This window comes from Phaseolus vulgaris, chromosome 2 (genome assembly GCF_051622355.1).
Source record: "Phaseolus vulgaris cultivar YP4 chromosome 2, ASM5162235v1, whole genome shotgun sequence".
Taxonomy (NCBI): domain Eukaryota; kingdom Viridiplantae; phylum Streptophyta; class Magnoliopsida; order Fabales; family Fabaceae; genus Phaseolus; species Phaseolus vulgaris.
The window spans coordinates 45527519-45546683 of record NC_143499.1 but is presented as its reverse complement, the minus strand read 5'-3'; the positions used below and the strand labels follow the sequence as shown (position 1 = coordinate 45546683).

General features: G+C 28.6%; 1 protein-coding gene across 1 annotated transcript; it reads right to left on the bottom strand.

The window, feature by feature from the left end:
• Window positions 1-259: 259 nt before the first annotated feature.
• Window positions 260-18191, bottom strand: LOC137812562 (sec14 cytosolic factor). Its single transcript, XM_068614634.2, has 7 exons — window positions 17807-18191; window positions 6060-6248; window positions 1535-1793; window positions 1396-1432; window positions 1188-1293; window positions 649-759; window positions 260-563 (listed from the first exon to the last, which is right to left on the bottom strand). Exons 2-7 carry the CDS (start codon window positions 6183-6185, stop codon window positions 447-449), a joined length of 756 nt encoding a protein of 251 aa, XP_068470735.2. The 5' UTR covers window positions 6186-6248; window positions 17807-18191; the 3' UTR covers window positions 260-446.
• Between the last annotated feature and the right edge of the window lie 974 nt (window positions 18192-19165).

Here is a 19165-nt window from a genome sequence, read left to right as displayed (position 1 = left end):
AATTTTTTTTTAAATTGATTTTTATTTAATTATTTTCATGTAATAATGAATATAAATTTTTTAAAACTAAAATTTTCCTCAGGATTGCTTGAAAAATAAAAATTTGTGTTCTAAAATGATTCTTAGTTTGATGTTGCAGTTTATGCTAAGCATCAACTAGGTTGGTGAAATAATAGCATTTTGCATCATAACCCACATCAAACATCTCTATTTGATGCAATAACCTACCTACATTGGTTTCTATTTTATGTGAATGAGGACAAGTAACACCAAATTGAATCTATTGAGACAACAATGGTCATTAATATTTTCCAATCTTCTGTAATTGACAACAAGATTGCATTTTATTTGGGTACAGAAAATAGCATACAAATACATAAATAAGAAAGAATATTATTTATTTTTTGGATTATGGTCTCTCCTTGTTTTGTCAGTAGTTACTTTAATTAGATATCCTGAATTGGGACTAATGGCACTGGCCCACCAAATATCTCTGGTATATTACTTTCATCAATGTCTTCTAGCAGTGCTGACTTCACCTTATTTTTATCCACAAACACTATCTGCAAGGAATTCCAACTTCAACATCTCAAACACATACTAATATATCATTAATTTAATTAGATACAAACTGAATTAAGACATTACCTTCTTCTTGGTTTTGTTGTCAATAAAAGGGTAAACAATTTTCCACACTTTCATAAATATGTATGGTGCATTGACAATAAACAACTTCCCCAATCTTTCTGGGTAGTAATCCTGCATCCAAAAATTTACAACATATCAAGTTGAATTCCAACTTCACACAAACACACAGATGTTAATATTAACCTCATTCCAATCCTAACTAATGTATGACATATTACCAAACATACTAACATGCATCTAATATGTATCTGCATCTAATATGTATCTGGATCTCTTAGAGATCCTCTTTACACTGACACACTAAAATGAGACTGAAACTGATAATTCATAATGTGACTATATATATTTATAGGTGATCGGATAGTGAGTAGTATAATAAGTTCAATAAATTTTTGTTAGGATAAATTCTACTTGATTATAATATCATTTCATTTGATGAAGTAAACTTTAAATTTAATTTAATTTTATAAAATTGATTTATAAAAACGACTTATAAAATGATGATAATGAAAAAAAATAAATAAGAAGTGATGTTATACCTGCAAAATTGCTAGTGCACTTATGTATCCACGAATATCACTGTTTGAGTATCCCCATCCCTTAAGTTCTGCTATACCAACAAACTTTTCTTGACCAGGTGGCATACTGATACACCAAAAGGTATGTTAATTAGCTTCCATACACACAAAAAAACTGCTAAACTCATAGTTATGAAAGAAAGATCTAAAGGAAGAAAATTGGGATTACCTGGCACATATTTTGTCAAAGACAAAGACCACAAACCCTGTATAACACAAAGAAGTTATGCATGAGCACAACAATATGACACCACTGACTGTACTAGAAGAAGTAAGAATTGAATGGCATTAATTGGAATGAAACGTACGTTTGAATTCATCTAGACCACCATGTTTGTTCTGAAAATGTTTTTTACCGAAGACAATAAGTATAGGTCGACCAATCTTGTCGTGTCCTTGTATGAAGGCCTTGTCTTGAGCAACTTCATTGGGAACATCTGATACAGATACACCATTTGGAACAAATGAATGTTTCCATTTCAAGTATTTGAGGAACATTGTAGAAGCCTTCTCCAAATCTAAATCACGAGCACGTAGGAATCTTCTAATCGTAAAATCATCTTCTTCCTGCAACCAAGGAATCAAAATCAATTTCACTTTAACATTAGTACATGCCACAATTATGGTATGGTTCTTTTATGGTTGTAAATGGGTTCTTTTATGGTTGTGTGTATGTAGTGTAATCACGTCTGAAATTTCTTGTAAAGGGGAATCTTAAAAGACTCGTTTTTCTAGTGATTGTTTATGTTTTTGTATTTATTTTGATCTTGTGTGAGTTTTACAAGTTATCTTGGGTTGTTTTACTCTTGGATTAATAAGTTGTTTTTTTATGAGTGTTTGGGACAGATAGGGTGTGTGATTTTATCTTTAACTTTTTTGTTATGTATAAGAGCTATATTACTCCTTAATTAATCTATATTTATTTATTTATTTTACTAATAAAAAATTAGAAAAATAATAAATATATTTTTTTATTAAAGTTAATTTTGAAAGTATCGGAGTTTTAATTTTGAAAGGTAATTTAATATTAATTTTATTATGTGTATCTCAAAAATTAAATATGTTAGACATTTTTGTTATATATATATATATGTGTGTGTTTGCTTAAATAAAGCAGTGGAATAAAATATTAATTATTTTTGTTTATTTGCTTAAGGTTTTACAAAGGTATTTTACTATATAAACAAATAGAACGCAATAGATTCGTAAAATGTGTATTTCCCAACAAATTTAAAACATGAATTAATTGATATTGGCTGGAGAGTGTGTATCTAATAAGAAAGTTATATCTTATAAAGTGATAGAGTAATCATTCACCATATCTCTAGATGGGAACCGAACATGAAGTGACACTAGCATTATGGTGTTCAAGACTGGTCAAAGCATGCAAACGTAAAAGATATGGAGTAATAGGATGTTCAAATTTATTTATATTAGACTTAATCTTAAATTAAGTTTGTAATGTATATTTATTTTATTATGTTATTAAATAGTAGACTTGTATGTAAAAGTTTATCAAAGAATATAGATACAATGCATCTATATATTTTTCTTTATAAAGTTTATAGTTGAACTATTTAAATTTGTTTGTAATAAATAATTAAGATGAATGAATTGAATTGTTATACTATAATTGTGAAATAAATATTTAAAATTGGAATGAATTTGTATATTTTGAATTATGATTTTCGATTTTGAATGTGATTTTTTTTTATCTCTGATTATCATTATGAGAAAGGTAATTCAATTTGAAATGAAACATGTTGAGTTTTAAATAAGAACCGAAGAACATGTTTCAAAAGGAAAGGGTTGAGTTTTATTTTATGGTTTATATTTCTCAAATGATATTGAAATAGTAAACAATTAATTGTGTGTTAGAAACTCTTCAATAGACTCTTCAATTAAAACATTCACATGTCACGTAAATCACAATGTTAAAAGAGTTTTTCTTAATAGGTAAGTAAATAATTACTAAATGAAAATATTTTTAAAATATTTCAATTATATTACTACTTCAGCGAATATATAATTGAATCAATTATTTCTATCTCTCCTCATAATAAAACTGTAGTTAAATTTTCAAGGTTTACTTAATTGAAAATCTATTATTTAAAAGAAAAAAAAATTATCTTAATTGTATTTCTTAATAAAAAAATATTATTATTATCTAGGAGTTGATAACTTAGTTTAACTCTTTTTAGTATATTTAATATGTTAAAATAGTTTAAATGAATTATATTAATTTGGTTATTTCTAGTATAGAATATTCTTATCGATTATGGATTTTTATTTTCTCTTTTCTACATGAAAAAAAGTCCCTTTCAACGCACGTTACAAAATAAATACATTTTGGGTTTTAAAATATGTCTGTAATTAACATTTTATTAAAAAAAAAAAGTCCCTTTGGACGTACACATGTTGCAAAATAAATACATTTTGGGTTTTAAAATATGTTCTGTAATTAACATTTTATTAATAACTAACATAATTAAAATTATAAGATTAATAAATTTGACTAAAAAACTCAATCTGACAACAATAAAAGAACCGTCCCTAGCGATAAAATTAAGAAAAATGACGTTTTGACACTCTGGTATTTAGTTTACAATCTATTTTTAGAGATAATATAATCATTAAAATAAACTTTTCTATTTATAAAAATAGAAAAAATAAAAAGTAGAATAATAAATATAAAAATGTATTGAATGTAAAAATATCATGGTCCTACCAAAATTAAATTTGGCAGGCATTGAATATTTTTGCTGCTTGTCGGTTGATGCGTTACTCTGACAGCGTACAGTGTATGATTCCAACTCAAAATTTATAAATAGATTGTAAAGTAAATAGATATTAGTTGACATTACAATGTAGCAAAGATTAAAAAAATAACTAATAATTAAAATGCTTGAGAGTTATAATCTCGAAAAATAATTACTGAATATTTATTCAAATGACTTTTTCATATTAAAGTGCTTACGCTTGAGAATTAAATTTTAAAAACAAAATTAGCTATATACATTTAAAATGATTATGATTATGTTTGGATAAAAATTGACATATGCTTTAAGAAATTTCAATGCATATTTTTTTAATTTTAAAATATAAAATGAAGAAAATAATTGTAACTTTAAAAGTAAAAATACTCTTAAAATCTACAAACAAACATCTAAAGGGGTTCTGTGACTTCTCAGAATATCTGTCTATTCCTCACCAAGCTTTTTTCTTTGTTTTTTCATGGCCGTTCAAGTAAGTTATATCCATGGTGAATGATGAAAATAAAAGATCACAAAAGATGTATTTTTTTTAGAAAATTGGTAAGAACACCATAAAAAATGGTAATTGATTTTAGTTTCATTAAACTCGCATTTTATTAATTCATATTTTTCTAAATCCAAGTAATGATTACTTTCAAAAACTTGCACTAGTATTTCACTGAAAAAAAGGACACTTAAATCTTTCAAAAAGAATATATTTCAGGTTCTTTTAAATTAGAAAATCATTTTAATGTATTTAAGAATATTAATTAATGTATTTAATAACCTTCATAAATATAAAGTTTATCTTTATGTGAAATAGTGTCAGATTAGACATGGAAATCTGTAAATAAAAACACAGCATTAGTTAGTTTGTCACATTATCCAAAATTAGTACAATTACACCTAACTCAAGAATTAATTTAATTTAATAGAGATACTTTAAGACAATTTATTATATCTTTAAAAGTTAAAAATTCAAATTAATAATATATTAATTGTTAAGTCAGTTTTAAATCTATCATAAATATAAATATGTTCAATTGAATTTATTTTATTTAAAAAATTTCTTCTATGAAGTGTAAAAAAAGTATATGTTTTAATTGACATTTTGTCATCAACTAGTATGGTTGTTATTTTTGTATAATAATTATTTACCGGTTTTAGATATTTTCAATTAAATTTGTATTAAAATTATTTATTTATCAAGTACTCAGATTTTTTTTTTATATTAAATCTCTATCATCAAATAAAATTACGGGATAGTTTGAATCTTGCAGTCTCAAATCAAACGTAACATCATAAATTTAGAAAATAAAAAATAAAAAGATCAGAAATCCAAGTTATATTTACCATTACCAAAGACATTGACTGGTATCTCCACTTGATTAGTTTAATTTTTGTTTTAGTATTTAATTTAAAAAACAAACATGTTATTTTTTATAAAGATAATTAATGTTTTAAATATACATTTTATTGTTGTCAAAGTTTGTGGTATTATGCATGGTCATGTCATACGATCCGATGACAAAATGGAATGAGATGAACTGGATTGAAAATTTGAAATACTCAATACAATAAAAATAATAAAGCCTCAATTGATAATATTTAAATTTACGATGAAGTTAAAATTTAATTAATCCCAGGTTTGTATTTTTATTATATTATTTAATTTAATTAAAATATAATATAATTGTTGATAAAATTATATACTTTTTAATATATTTGTATTCTATATTTATTTATAATTTTTTTTATGTTACTTTATTTAAAGTTTATATATTATTTAAGAGATTTAAATTTAATATAAATAATTTAAATTAACAAACTAGAGAGAACAGATAAAAAATGAAAAAAAATGGAGGATTTGAAAGTTATAGAAAAAAAATAAAACTTTGGAATGTGAGAATAACTATCACTATTATTTAGAATAAGATAAAAAAAAACTGAATTTCCACACATTAAAGACTATATGAAAAAGTAAAATGTGTTAAAAAAAAGAAGAAGAAGAAGAAGAATAGGGTATATATAGAAGTGAAGGCATTGAAGCAAGAAAGAAGAGGGAAATAGGAAAGTGTACCTTAGAAGAGGGATCCTGTGTTTCAAGAATTGTTCTAAGGAGACAAATTTTGGTGAGTTCAGTTTTTGTGCTATCATCTTCTACTCTCACTTCTTCTCTAACCCTCGTGTTCATTGCTTCTTCCATTTCAACCTTCTTTTTCACTCTTTCACTCTCACAAAACTCGTTTGCGATTTGCCTTGGTTGAAGCTAAAGAGTTTTTGTCGGTAAGTTATAGAAGATAGCTGAATGGTGCAACATATATAACATCTTAACCAAAGCCAAGCCAAGCCACCCACCATGATATTGATGTTGAACAACTTATTTTGGTATGCAGAAAGTTTGGCATCAAGGTATAGTTTACAGCATTCAATGCTAAAATTCAGTTTTTTTTATTATAAAAAATGTGTGGCCTTCATTGGAAGATGAATGTGGGCATTATAAACAAATAGTTTCTTTATCTTATTGTTTTCGTGAACAAATCTCATTACAACTAAATTAATTGGATTTGGTCAATTCGGTCACCCATAGACGCTCCTGTCTTCACCACTTAATGCCACAACGCTATCTCTAACTTACTAGAATATAACAAACAAATTTTGTATATTTAAAACTCTAAATATTTTTATTTTTATTATTTTTTATATTATTTAATTATAAATATTGGTCCAGCCTTTGGATTAACTGTTACTGTATTTTTTAATGTCTGGTTGATTTCAAAGAAAAAATAAATAAGATATTAAATTAAATATTTGATTATTTGATAGAGTAGAAAAAAATTAAAAATTATGTGATTACTTTAATAAAAAATTATAAAAATTATGTTTTCTTTCCTCTTTACTTCCTTTCACAAGAGATACCAAAATTGTTTTTCAAGGATGATAGTTTATTTTGTTTTTCCTTAGGTTGAGGGCACAATTAACGTCAATGTCAACTTCACATTACATCAATGATATTGGGCTCAATTATAAAGTTTTTCACTCGTATGCGTCAACTTCTACTTTTTATTATAAAGAAACTATTTTTAGACAGATTAATGAAATAAATTAATTATACTTTTATATCATATTTGTATATTTAATTTTTTATAAAATAAATAATTTGTTTAATGAGTCTATGATTTTTAGTTTGTTTTGTTTTCTTCATGTTTCTTTATCATACTGGTGCAATTTTGAAAAAAAAATATTAAAATAGATAAATTTTGGAAAAATTATAAAAATTGATAAGTTGTACTTTGTACGGACAACTTTATATAAAGAAAATTATATTTATTAAACAGGATTTTAGCTTTAAATTGAAGACTAGTGCCAAAAGAAGGTAAAAGAGAGCAATTTTTTTAACAATTAGACATTGATTTTGAAATCGTTGTCTATTATTATGTAGTCTATTTTATTGAGGTATAGGCGATGATTATTCTAAAATCACTGTCTATAAGTTACATAAACAAAAAAAACACCAATCACTACAAGAAAAACATGAAAAAGAAATCAATTTTTAGATACTAAAATAATTAGTTACAATAGTAACTAAATTAGAGGTCATTTTAGAAACTAAAAAAAAATTGGTTTCTAAATTAGTTTATATTATTGTTAAATAGTTTTTAAATTAGTATCTAATTAGCAACCAAACTTTTAACTACCAATTATTTAGTTTCTAAATTTGGTCTCTAAAATCTTGGTTGCTAATTAGATACTGATTTAGAAACTATTAACAATAATAGAAACTAATATAGAAATCATTTTTTTTTTAGTTTTTAAAATGATCTCTAATTTAGTTACTATTACAACTAATTATTTTGATCTCTAAAAAATGATTTCTATTTCATGAGTTTCTTGTAGTGAACCTCAAGGTAATGACAACGACAGTGGTGAAGAGCAATGGTGATAACAACAACGACGATGAAAGGAAAGTGGAACGTAAGAACCTTAAATAATGAACCAATGGAAGAATGAATAATGAACCATGAAGGAAAAAATTTGGACATTAATCATCATTTCACAACCATCTAAGAAAAAATAGTGTAGGATAATCACAACTTAAGTGTAATTGTAGAATATTATTATAATATCTTCGTAGTTTTCATGTATAACTTCTTAAAAAAATTAACTTGTCTTTCATATTCATAACATTACTTAATTAATTAGTGAACGATCAAACAAACTAAAGTCGTAATTATTGAGCATAATTTTTGCAGGCCAGAATTTTGCTTCCAAAGTCATCTTTTGCGTAAACAACTTCTTCTTTCATCTCATATTAAAACTGAAATCATAGTCAATGAACTTTCTTTATAAGAAGTGGTGTATACAAATCAACCTATCCATCTTTATATTTTGTTAAAAATTTATCCATTCTAATAATTAGTTACACCAAAATGGTCAAAAACTACTCCTTTGTCACCTAAGAATATTTAAAGAATTAGTTAAACCTTACCATATATGCCAATTAAATTTGTTTAATTTTTTTTAATTGCTTATAAAACAGATTTATTGTAAATAAAAAAAATCATATGGATTGTTTTTTTTTTTTTTTGGGTCAGCATGGATTAGTTATACTGTAAATGCCCTAGAAATATAATCAATTTGGATAGAGATTAATTGCTTTCGCCCCAACCGTTTTGTTGGTTGGTGCATTACTCACATGACATGACAGCGCGTGATTTTATATAAACTCAGAATTCAAGTCATCACCTGCTTATAAGAAGCTGCCGGATACGTATGCCAAACAAAATTCTAATAGTTTCTAGATTAAATACTCTTTAATATAAAAAAAAATTAAAAATATATTTCACTAAATTGTTTTTGAAAATATAAATTTTATGAGTTTTAAATATAAAGTATTTTTATATTTTAATACTTAATTAGTCTCTGAAAAAACTAAAAATATATTAATTTAGTTTTGAAAATGACTATTAATAACTTAAAAGTATTTGGAATTAACATAACTGAGATATCAAGTTAGAGTGATATTTAACATGAAAATTTTTATTTTTTTTAGAAAAATAATAATTTTTTTATTTAATTATCTTAAAATTATGCAACTTAGTTTAATAGTTAAAAAAAAATCCATAAAGTTTTTAGTTTATAAATGTGAAATATTTAATTTTTCATTCACTTTGTTTTTGCACTTTTAAATTTAATAAATTATTAATACTTTTAAATTTAATAAGTTATTAATAGTCATTTTTAGAACTAAATTAATATATATTTAGTTTTTTCAGAGACTAATTAAGTATTAAAATATAAAAATATTTGATGCATAAAACTTATAACATTTATATTTTCAAAAACAATTTAGTGAAATATATTTTTAATTTTTTTTATATTAAAGAGTATTTACTCTAGAAACTATTTAATAATATGTAATAGTCTAAGTTTTTTCACTTAAAAGCGTAATAACTTAAGTGTCATGAGATTATAACTTACTCTCCTAGTTCGTGGTACATAACTGTGGGTTTATGATTCACCTTTACCATTATCTTGGCATAAATGGGAGGTTAATTGCCGCAATCAATTGCAATCAATGGGAGGTTAATTACCATTAATTGTATTTATTATTGTTGTCTCCTAGAACCACTATATATAAGTGACTTCCTTCCAGCAATGTAACACACTACAAACAAGCAACACACACTTGCTTCCTCTCTCTTTTCATATACTCTCTATTTCTGTTCTTGGGTGTAAGTGTTTAACCCATATAGAGATGATTTGTTTTAGGGCTATTTATCTATTAGTCTGAGAGGAATTCATTGTACTCCCAATATCATTATAGTGGAAGTTTTGGCTCTCTCGCCGATGGTTTTTTACCTCTATTTAAAGGGGTTTTCCACCTAAAAATTCTGGTATCATTCTCACTTTACTTTAATTTCTCATAATCTTTGGTTGAAATTATCACGCTTCCGCACACGATATCCCTACAAATTGGTATCAGAGCTTTTCGATAGTTCAACCAGGATCTATTGTTCAATAATGTCAAAATTGGATATTGAGAAATTTGATGGTAAAATCAGCTTTGCTATCTGGCGAGTCCAGATGCTAGCTGTTCTCACCCAGAATGGTTTAAAGAAAGTTCTGGCAGGTAAAATGATGAGACCAACCACTATGACGGAGGAACAGTGGGATGAGATGGATGAAAAGGCATTGTCTGCAATCCAGTTATGCTTGTCCCGTGAGGTGTTGCGTGAGGTCATCAACGAGAAAAGTACAGCAGGCATATGGAGTAAATTGGAGTCTTTATACATGACCAAAAGTCTTGCAAACAAACTCCGGTTAAAGGAGCGACTCTTTACACTCCGAATGTCTGAAGGTACTCCCATCCAATCTCACCTTGATGAATTTAATTCCATCATAATTGATTTGGAAAATTTGGATGTTAAAATTGATGATGAGGATAAAGCCGTTCTACTTATTGTTTCTCTACCACCATCGCATCGACAATTCAAAGAAATTATGTTATACGGTAATTATCTTACCTTAAGCTTTGATGATGTCAAGACTAATTTACTAGCCAAAGAAAAATTTGATACTCAAATTCATTCTGAAAGTTCTGGTGAAGGATTAGTAGTTAGAGGGAGAAACCAAGAGAAAGGTAAGAACAATAAGTATAAATCTAGGTCAAAATCTAGAGGCAAGAACTCCAAATATTGTCGTTATTGCAAGAAAAAGGGACACGAGATCTCTGACTGTTATAAATTGAAAAATAAGCAAGATAGAGAAGATAAGGGAAATGGTAAACAACCAGAAAAATTTGCCGAAGCTAGTATTGTTGAAACTGAATCTGATGGGGATTGTTTTGTAGCTTCCAACACTGAACAAAGGTCTAGAAATGAATGGATTCTTGATTCTGGTTGTACTTTTCACATGTCTCACAATAGAGATTGGTTTACCACATATGAACCAGTTTATAATGGTCTTGTTTTGAAGGGAAACGATGCTCAATGCAAAGTTGTTGGTGAAGGAACAATCAAAATCAAGACACATGATGGAATTGTTAGAACTTTAACAGGTGTCAGATATGTCCCTGAGTTGAAACGAAATCTCATTTCCTTAGGCACCCTTGAATCTCATGGGTGTAGATACTCAGCTGAAGGTGGAGTTTTAAAAGTGTCTAAAGGAGCTCTTGTGTTACTAAAGGCAATTCGATGTGATAGTTTGTATGTGCTGCAGGGTTCAACTGTTACAGGTTCTGCAGCTGTTGCCTCACCCAACAAAGATAACACCAAGTTGTGGCATATGAGATTAGGCTACATGAGTGAGAAGGGAATTCTAATCCTCAAGAAGAAGGGTCACCTTGGTAACCACTGTACTGGAAAGGTTGATTTCTGTGAACATTGCATTTTTGGTAAGCAAAAAAAGGTTAGTTTTTCTAAAGCCATACACAGAACCAAAGGTACCTTGGATTACATTCACTCGGATCTTTGGGGTCCGTCAAAAGTTCCCTCCAAAGGTAAATGTCGTTATATGATGACAATTATTGATGACTTCTCACGAAAACTGTGGGTGTATTTTCTTAAACATAAGAATGAAGCATTTTCCACTTTTAAAGAGTGGAAATTATTGATTGAGAATCAGACTGGCAAGAAGATAAAGAGGTTAAGGACAGACAATGGCCTTGAGTTCTGTTCGAATGAATTCAATGATTTCTGCAAGAAGGAAGGCATTTTCAGACACTTCACCATCCCAAGTACTCCACAACAGAACGGGGTTGCAGAAAGAATGAATAGAACTATCCTGGAGAGAGTTCGTTGCATGTTCTCTCATTCTGGTTTGAGCAAATCTTTTAGGGCTGAAGCGGCTTCAACGGCATGTTATCTGATAAACCGCTCTCCTAACAGATCAATTGATTGCAACATTCCAGAAGAAGTTTGGTCAGGTAACCTTGTTGATTATTCTAATCTTAAAATATTTGGTTGCCCTGCTTATTCTCATGTAAACGAGGAAAAATTAGAACCTCGTGCTAAGAAGTGCATTTTCTTGGGTTATGGCTCAGGGGTTAAAGGCTATCGTTTATATGACCCAGAATCTCATAAAGTAATTCATAGTCGAAATGTGACCTTTAATGAAAATGTTATGCTCTCTTCTGCAAAAGATACTGTCATTTCCTCAATTGATACAGGTGACCAGGAAGATGCTCGAGAGAAGGTGGAGTTTGAGATTAAAACACCCGCTCATGACGAAGACGTTCCCAATTCCTCCAGTACTCAAGGTGATCAAGTCACTGTTATTGATGGTACAAATGAACATTTGAGTCCACATGTGCAATGTCCACCTAAACGATGAGGATTACCACAGCCGTGGTCTATGGCTCAAGAACTTCCACAACAGAGACCAAGAAAACTGACTCAAAGATTAATTGCAGAATCTGCCAACATTGCTTATGCTTTAACTATTGCACAAGAGATGGGTGAAGAAGGTGAACCCAAGAATTACTCTGAAGCTATCTCTGGTGACGACTCAACAAAGTGGATTGCTGCTATGCAAGAAGAAGTTGAGAGTCTTCTCAAAAACGAAACATGGGAATTGGTGAAGTTACCAGAAGGAAAACGAGTCATTAGTTGCAAGTGGATCTTCAAGAGAAAAGAAGGGATCCCTGGTGTTGAGAGTACAAGGAATAAAGCAAGATTTGTTGTAAGAGGTTTTGATCAAGAGAAAGGTATTGACTTTAATGAAGTATTTTCTCCTGTTGTTCGTCATACCTCAATACGTATATTACTTGCTTTAGTTGCTTTGTATGATTTGGAGCTGGAACAGTTAGATGTGAAAACTGCATTTCTTCATGGTAATCTTGAGGAAGAGATTTACATCCAGCAGCCTGAGGGCTTCGTTGTTCCTGGAAAGGAGGACCATGTATGTCGTTTGAAGAAATCTCTTTACGGCTTGAAGCAATCACCAAGACAATGGTATAAGAGGTTTGATTCTTTCATGATTGGACATGGATACTCCAGAAGTAGCTATGATAACTGTGTTTATTTTCAAAAGACATCTGATGGGTCTTTTGTATACTTGTTGCTATATGTTGATGACATGTTGATTGCTGCAAGGGATAAATTTTTAGTTAACAAGTTAAAGGCTCAGCTTAGCAGTGAATTTGATATGAAGGACTTAGGTCCTGCCAAGAAAATTTTGGGAATGGAGATCAACAGAGATCGTCAAGCTGGAAAACTTTTTCTATCACAAAAGAAGTATGTTCTTAAGATGCTTGACAAATTTGGAATGTGAGATTGCAAAGCTGTTAATACTCCAATTGTCGCCCACTTCAAGTTGTCATCAGATTAGTGTCCAAAATCAGACGAGGACAAAAGACGCATGTCACATGTCCCGTATTCAAATGCAATTGGAAGTCTCATGTATGCAATGATATGTACTAGACCTGATTTAGCTTATGCGGTTAGCATTGTTAGCAGGTTCATGCATAATCCAGGCAAGGCACACTGGGAAGCCGTTAAATGGATACTTCGTTATCTGAAAGGTTCTCCAGATCTTGGTTTGGTATTTGATCAACATAGAGCCGATCCTGGAGGAGCAGTTGGCTATGTTGATGCTGACTATGGTGGTGATTTAGATCGGAGAAGGTCACTTTCAGCTTACATTTTTACCCTATGTGGGTCTGCTATCAGTTGGTATTCTTCACTTCAAGCCATTGCGGTTTTGTCCACCACTGAAGCAGAATATATTGCTGCTACAGAAGGTATGAAAGAGGCTATATGGCTTCGAGGCTTGGTAAGTGAACTTGGTCTTCAACAAGATGTTCTTGTTATATTTTGTGATAGTCAGAGTGTTGTCCACTTGACAAGGAACAGTAAGTATCACTCAAGGACCAAGCACATTGAAATTAAACACCATTTTATCCGAGACATTGTTGATACAAGAGATATAATTGTTGAAAAAATTCATACGACCAAAAATCCTGCAGACATGTTGACCAAGCCACTTCCATCGGCTAAGTTCGATCATTGCCTGAACTTAGCTGGTATTATCCATACTTAATCAAGGCTTCATGGCGAGAGAGTGTTCCAGTCAAAGGCAAGTCAAGGTGGAGATTTGTGGGTTTATGACTCACCTTTACCGTTATCTTGGCATAAATGGGAGGTTAATTGCCGCAATCAATTGCAATCAATGGGAGGTTAATTACCATTAATTGTATTTATTATTGTTGTCTCCTAGAACCACTATATATAGTGACTTCCTTCCAGCAATGTAACACACTACAAACAAGCAACACACACTTGCTTCCTCTCTCTTTTCATATACTCTCTATTTCTGTTCTTGGGTGTAAGTGTTTAACCCATATAGAGATGATTTGTTTTAGGGCTATTTATCTATTAGTCTGAGAGGAATTCATTGTACTCCCAATATCATTATAGTGGAAGTTTTGGCTCTCTCGCCGATGGTTTTTTACCTCTATTTAAAGGGGTTTTCCACCTAAAAATTCTGGTATCATTCTCACTTTACTTTAATTTCTCATAATCTTTGGTTGAAATTATCACGCTTCCGCACACGATATCCCTACAATAACAATTGATGTACCTATAACAATTGTTTTTTTTAGTTTTGCATGTTTCACTTGGGTGTTGAATTATCGTTTGAGCAACGCTTAGATAATGAGTAATCATTATCTATATCAAACATGTTCAAGTATCATTATGATCGCTTTGATACAAAGACTCTTCACTTAAGGTATGACTTGACTAAGAGAGTTAACAAAACAGTTATTTTCTTAGGACTCTTATTACTCAAATGATATAGTGGTCCTCTAAGTAAGGAAGAGTTAGAGTTTTGGATATTCTTATGCAACATGGTGGAGTGTGCAATAAGATACATTGTCTAAGCCAAATTCACACTTGAGCAAAGGAAAGTTAATTCGGTTTATCTTTACTAAGGAACTAACATTGCTTAAATGAAAAAAAATGAATGCACAAGCGATAAAGAGCCAAAACTTTGTGTTCTAGATATTTGGTGACCTATTCTGCGATGGTGGGATGTTTGAGTGACACGAAAAACAATTTTGGTTGTCTAGGTGATGAGAGAAAACTTAAGTGAGAAAAACGTTTATAAATTTTCTCTCCTTTAGAAATTATAACACTTAAGTAATGTGTTTTTTTTCTACTGGTTAAAGAGAAGTCACTTAAGTGACTTAAACTTGCTCAAACTACATATTTTTAGTGGTTGATGTATGATTGATATATGTTGAAAAATATATTGATAATGTATATTTTATGTATATACCAGTGTGTGCACTATATTTTTAATCAAATCCATATGAATACATGTAATGATAAAATATGATCAAATGTTATAAAGTGAATGAATATACATATTGGTGACCTATAATGATATCGGGTCTTATTGTGGTCATGTGTGCACTTGAGGTGAATTATAATATTGTAAGTGAATTATAATATGGTTTCTTATAAATTGTGTGTTAGTTTTTTTGAACATACTTAGTATGAATTTTCTGAAATATATAAAATGAGAAAAATTAATATGTAATTACAAATTTATGTTGTCATAAACAGTGAATTAGATATAATTTGTTGGATTGAGAGCATCTGTTGATTATAATGAAAAATGAAAATCTTGTGTAAATTTATTGTATTTGTATAAATAATAACTAATATAGTAAAAGATAAAAAAAATTGTTAGTTTTATTTTAAATGTAAAAGAAAGCTGACATTTACAAATAATGCTTTTGGATATATAACGTGAAAGATTATGTACAATGATTTCCAAATTAATTATGATTATGTGGGGATAAAAGGTGGAATGTTTTTTATAAAATTCAATGTAGTTTTTAATTCGAAAAGTTAAAATAAAGAAGAAGTGTTTGTTACTTTAGAAATAAGATATTATTGAAATATTCTCACTAACATATAAAGAAGTAATATATGACTATATAAGTCAATGGATCCATCTCAACATCCGAGTCTATTATTGATCAAAACTTTTCGTCTTTCTTTTGTTTGGTAATAAATAATGAAAATGAAATGTCATTTAGATGGTTAGTAATGAAAGGGATGGCAGTTGTAAGTAGAGTGTAAGGTGATAAATTTCTTTTTAATTTTATTTTTAACTTCTACAAAAAATTTACTAATTTTAGTTTTAATAATTTTAGTTCATCTAGATAAGTATCAATGTTACACAATGATATAATAGTAATAAGTAGAGTTATCAAAAGAGATTTAAATATTTAGTTGAATCTAACCTATTGATTCGAGTTAGAATAAACCAAAAATATAAATATTTTTTTATAGTAAATTAAAAATTTAATTGAACTCAATTGAGTTAAATTTTTGGTGGACCAAATTGACCTACTAATTCACTAAAAAAAGTTACCCAATTATAAAATTAATGTTAAATTAAGACTTTAATTCTTGAATTCCCTATATACTATGTTAAAACTTGGAAAATTTAGAATTGATAAAGAAAAATGAAGTTAGAAACCTAGAAAACTTAAAATATATAAGGATAAAAAATGAGTTTGTGTAACATTTTGAATGCTTTAATTTATTATGCATTATCTATTATACATAGTCTTTAATTTGTCTTCATTTTCTCCCTCAAATATCACTATACACAATGATAGGGTAGTCACGTGATTGTGATCTACTAGTTTGTCAAAATAGTCACGTGACAAAATATTTTTGGTTTTCTTGGCATTTAAAATTAAAAAAAGGATTGAATATTTAAAAAAAAAACACAAAAAGGAGATGATGGGGTAAGCAACATCGAAATGTGTTGTGATTATGTGTTTCACATCATGCTTCAATTAATTTGTGTTTTAAAGGTTTATAATTTTGCTTGCTACATCTCTTTCTAGATTTCTTTTTTCTTTTCAAATATTTTCTACCAGTTTTAGACTGTCAACAAATTAAATGTTATTGACAAAATAAAAAGTAATCCATTAATTTTTTGTCTTGCTATTTTTATTTATTTAACCGAAAAAAATATTATGATTAGAGATTATTGATAATCATCTAAATTGTTTAAGAAAGAATTTGGGTTACACTAAATTGTCAAATATCATATCTTTATAATCTCTAAATATCAAAATATATCTCATACAATCAACCCTTTTGAATTTTCTTTAAACATTTTCATTAACTACACGCTTTTGAATATTTATGAATTAATATCTTGGGATTACTAACTTCTGGATTATCCATTATAGAAATTTTCCATAAAATACTCTCTAGAATTTTTAGAATTTCTATAACGAGATTTCTAAAACATAATTTCTGGAATAATATCTATAGAACGTATGAAATACGATATAGAACAAATTTTTTCTGAAACTTAATTTTTGGAACACATGAAATATATTCGGGAACAAATTTTTGAAAATAAAATTTCCAGAACAAAGATTTAAGAATGTATATAATACCTTCATAAATACGTTTTTTGAAATTAATTTTCTAAAATAAACTTTATAGAACAAGTTTTTTTTTTTTTTTTTTGCAACATGTTCTCTCTCTTCTTTTATAGTGTTCTCTCCCTCTCTTTTTTTTCAATGGTAACGGTGAAACAACTACGGTAATGATGGTGGTGGTGCAGTGCAAGAGGATATTTTAATATTTTTATGTTAGTAGTGGTGAAGTTAATAATGATGGAGGTGCAGGAAGCAAAAGCATAGAAAAAAGGGATTTCTTTGTGAACCTTTGTGTGTGTTGGTGAAAACAAAACATCATAAGACAAAGACAAGAAACTGAAACCCTAAATCCTAAACTGAAAGAATGAAGCAATTTGATGTAGTTGAGAATGAAGAGAGTTACTAACCTCTTTGGTGCTAATGAACTATCATTGGCTCAATACTTGAGGGCTTCAATGTCTGGTTCTGTTCTTCTTTCTCAAACTTGTTTGAAAATTGGTAATCTCTTCCTTCTCTGTTCAGTCCTCGCCCAATTTATAGGAATTTGTTTGCTGATGAAATGAAACCATTTTCTTTGCATTTGGGTTTCCAATTTGAGAGGCACTTTGTTTGACTTTCAAATTCCGTTGGTTGGTTTGATTGTTTCGTCAAAATCTTCGTTTCTCCTCGTTTCCAAATTCAATAATCTTGTTTTTGACAAGAAAAATTGTGCATTGACCAAGCTCATGCACCATCACAGCACTGCACAAGAGAGAGAAGTTGGAGTGTTACAGTGTCTAGATAATAGATATTATCCAGGGAGTGACTAAGGTTCAGCTAAATGGATTCAAGCCATTATTGCATGTAGATGTTGACTCTTACTTATAAAACACGTTGCTGACTTTTTTTCTTCATCTTGTTTGTATTCTGAGTTTTATTCAGCACTTGTGATTGGACTTATGTCACTAGTTTTGTACAATTTTTCATTATCATCGTTTTTGTGTGTTATATATAACTTTTTTTTATTCTACTTTTATTTAATAGTATAATGAAATATTTTATTATTTTATTTGAATTACTTCAATTTTTTTTAATTTTTAAATTAATATATATGTACTAGGTAAAGAGACTCTTATTCTTATCTTAATTTTTTATTTTAAGGTAGCAATAGAAAGAAAGAGAGTATACTCTCACAAGTTTTCACACTAAATCTCACATAATAAATAAAATAATCTTAATTTCTAATTATTCTCTTCCCTCCATTTCAAGTAACTATATTTTTTTTGGTAAAACCATTATTCTTTTGTATCTACCACCAAGTCAATCTTAACCTTAAAGTGAACATCATCACACCCTCCGATTCCAAAATTATCAATAAAAGAATAGAAAAAACTTGAAGTAGAAAAAAGTTGTTTAATCAATTTATTATTATTTTTCACATATTATTATTATTTTTCAATTTTAACTCATTATGTATATTAAATGTCTATACTCATAAAAGTTGAATAAAAGAAGAAAATGCAGATACAATTTTGCGCATGTTTCCAATAGTATTTATAAATATTTTATATTAATAACTTAAATTGGAAAAATCTTTTTGTAGTTTCTTCTTATCCATTAACATTACAAAGTTTCGGAGAAAAGTTTTTTCTTTTCTAATTTCGAACTCTTCTAATCCATTTTCAATAAAAAAAATTGTATTTTTTCAAAATTATCTTATTGGATAAAAACAACAATAAATAAAGGTTTAAATAAATTTTGGGTCTTTAATTCGCTTCCGTATGTAG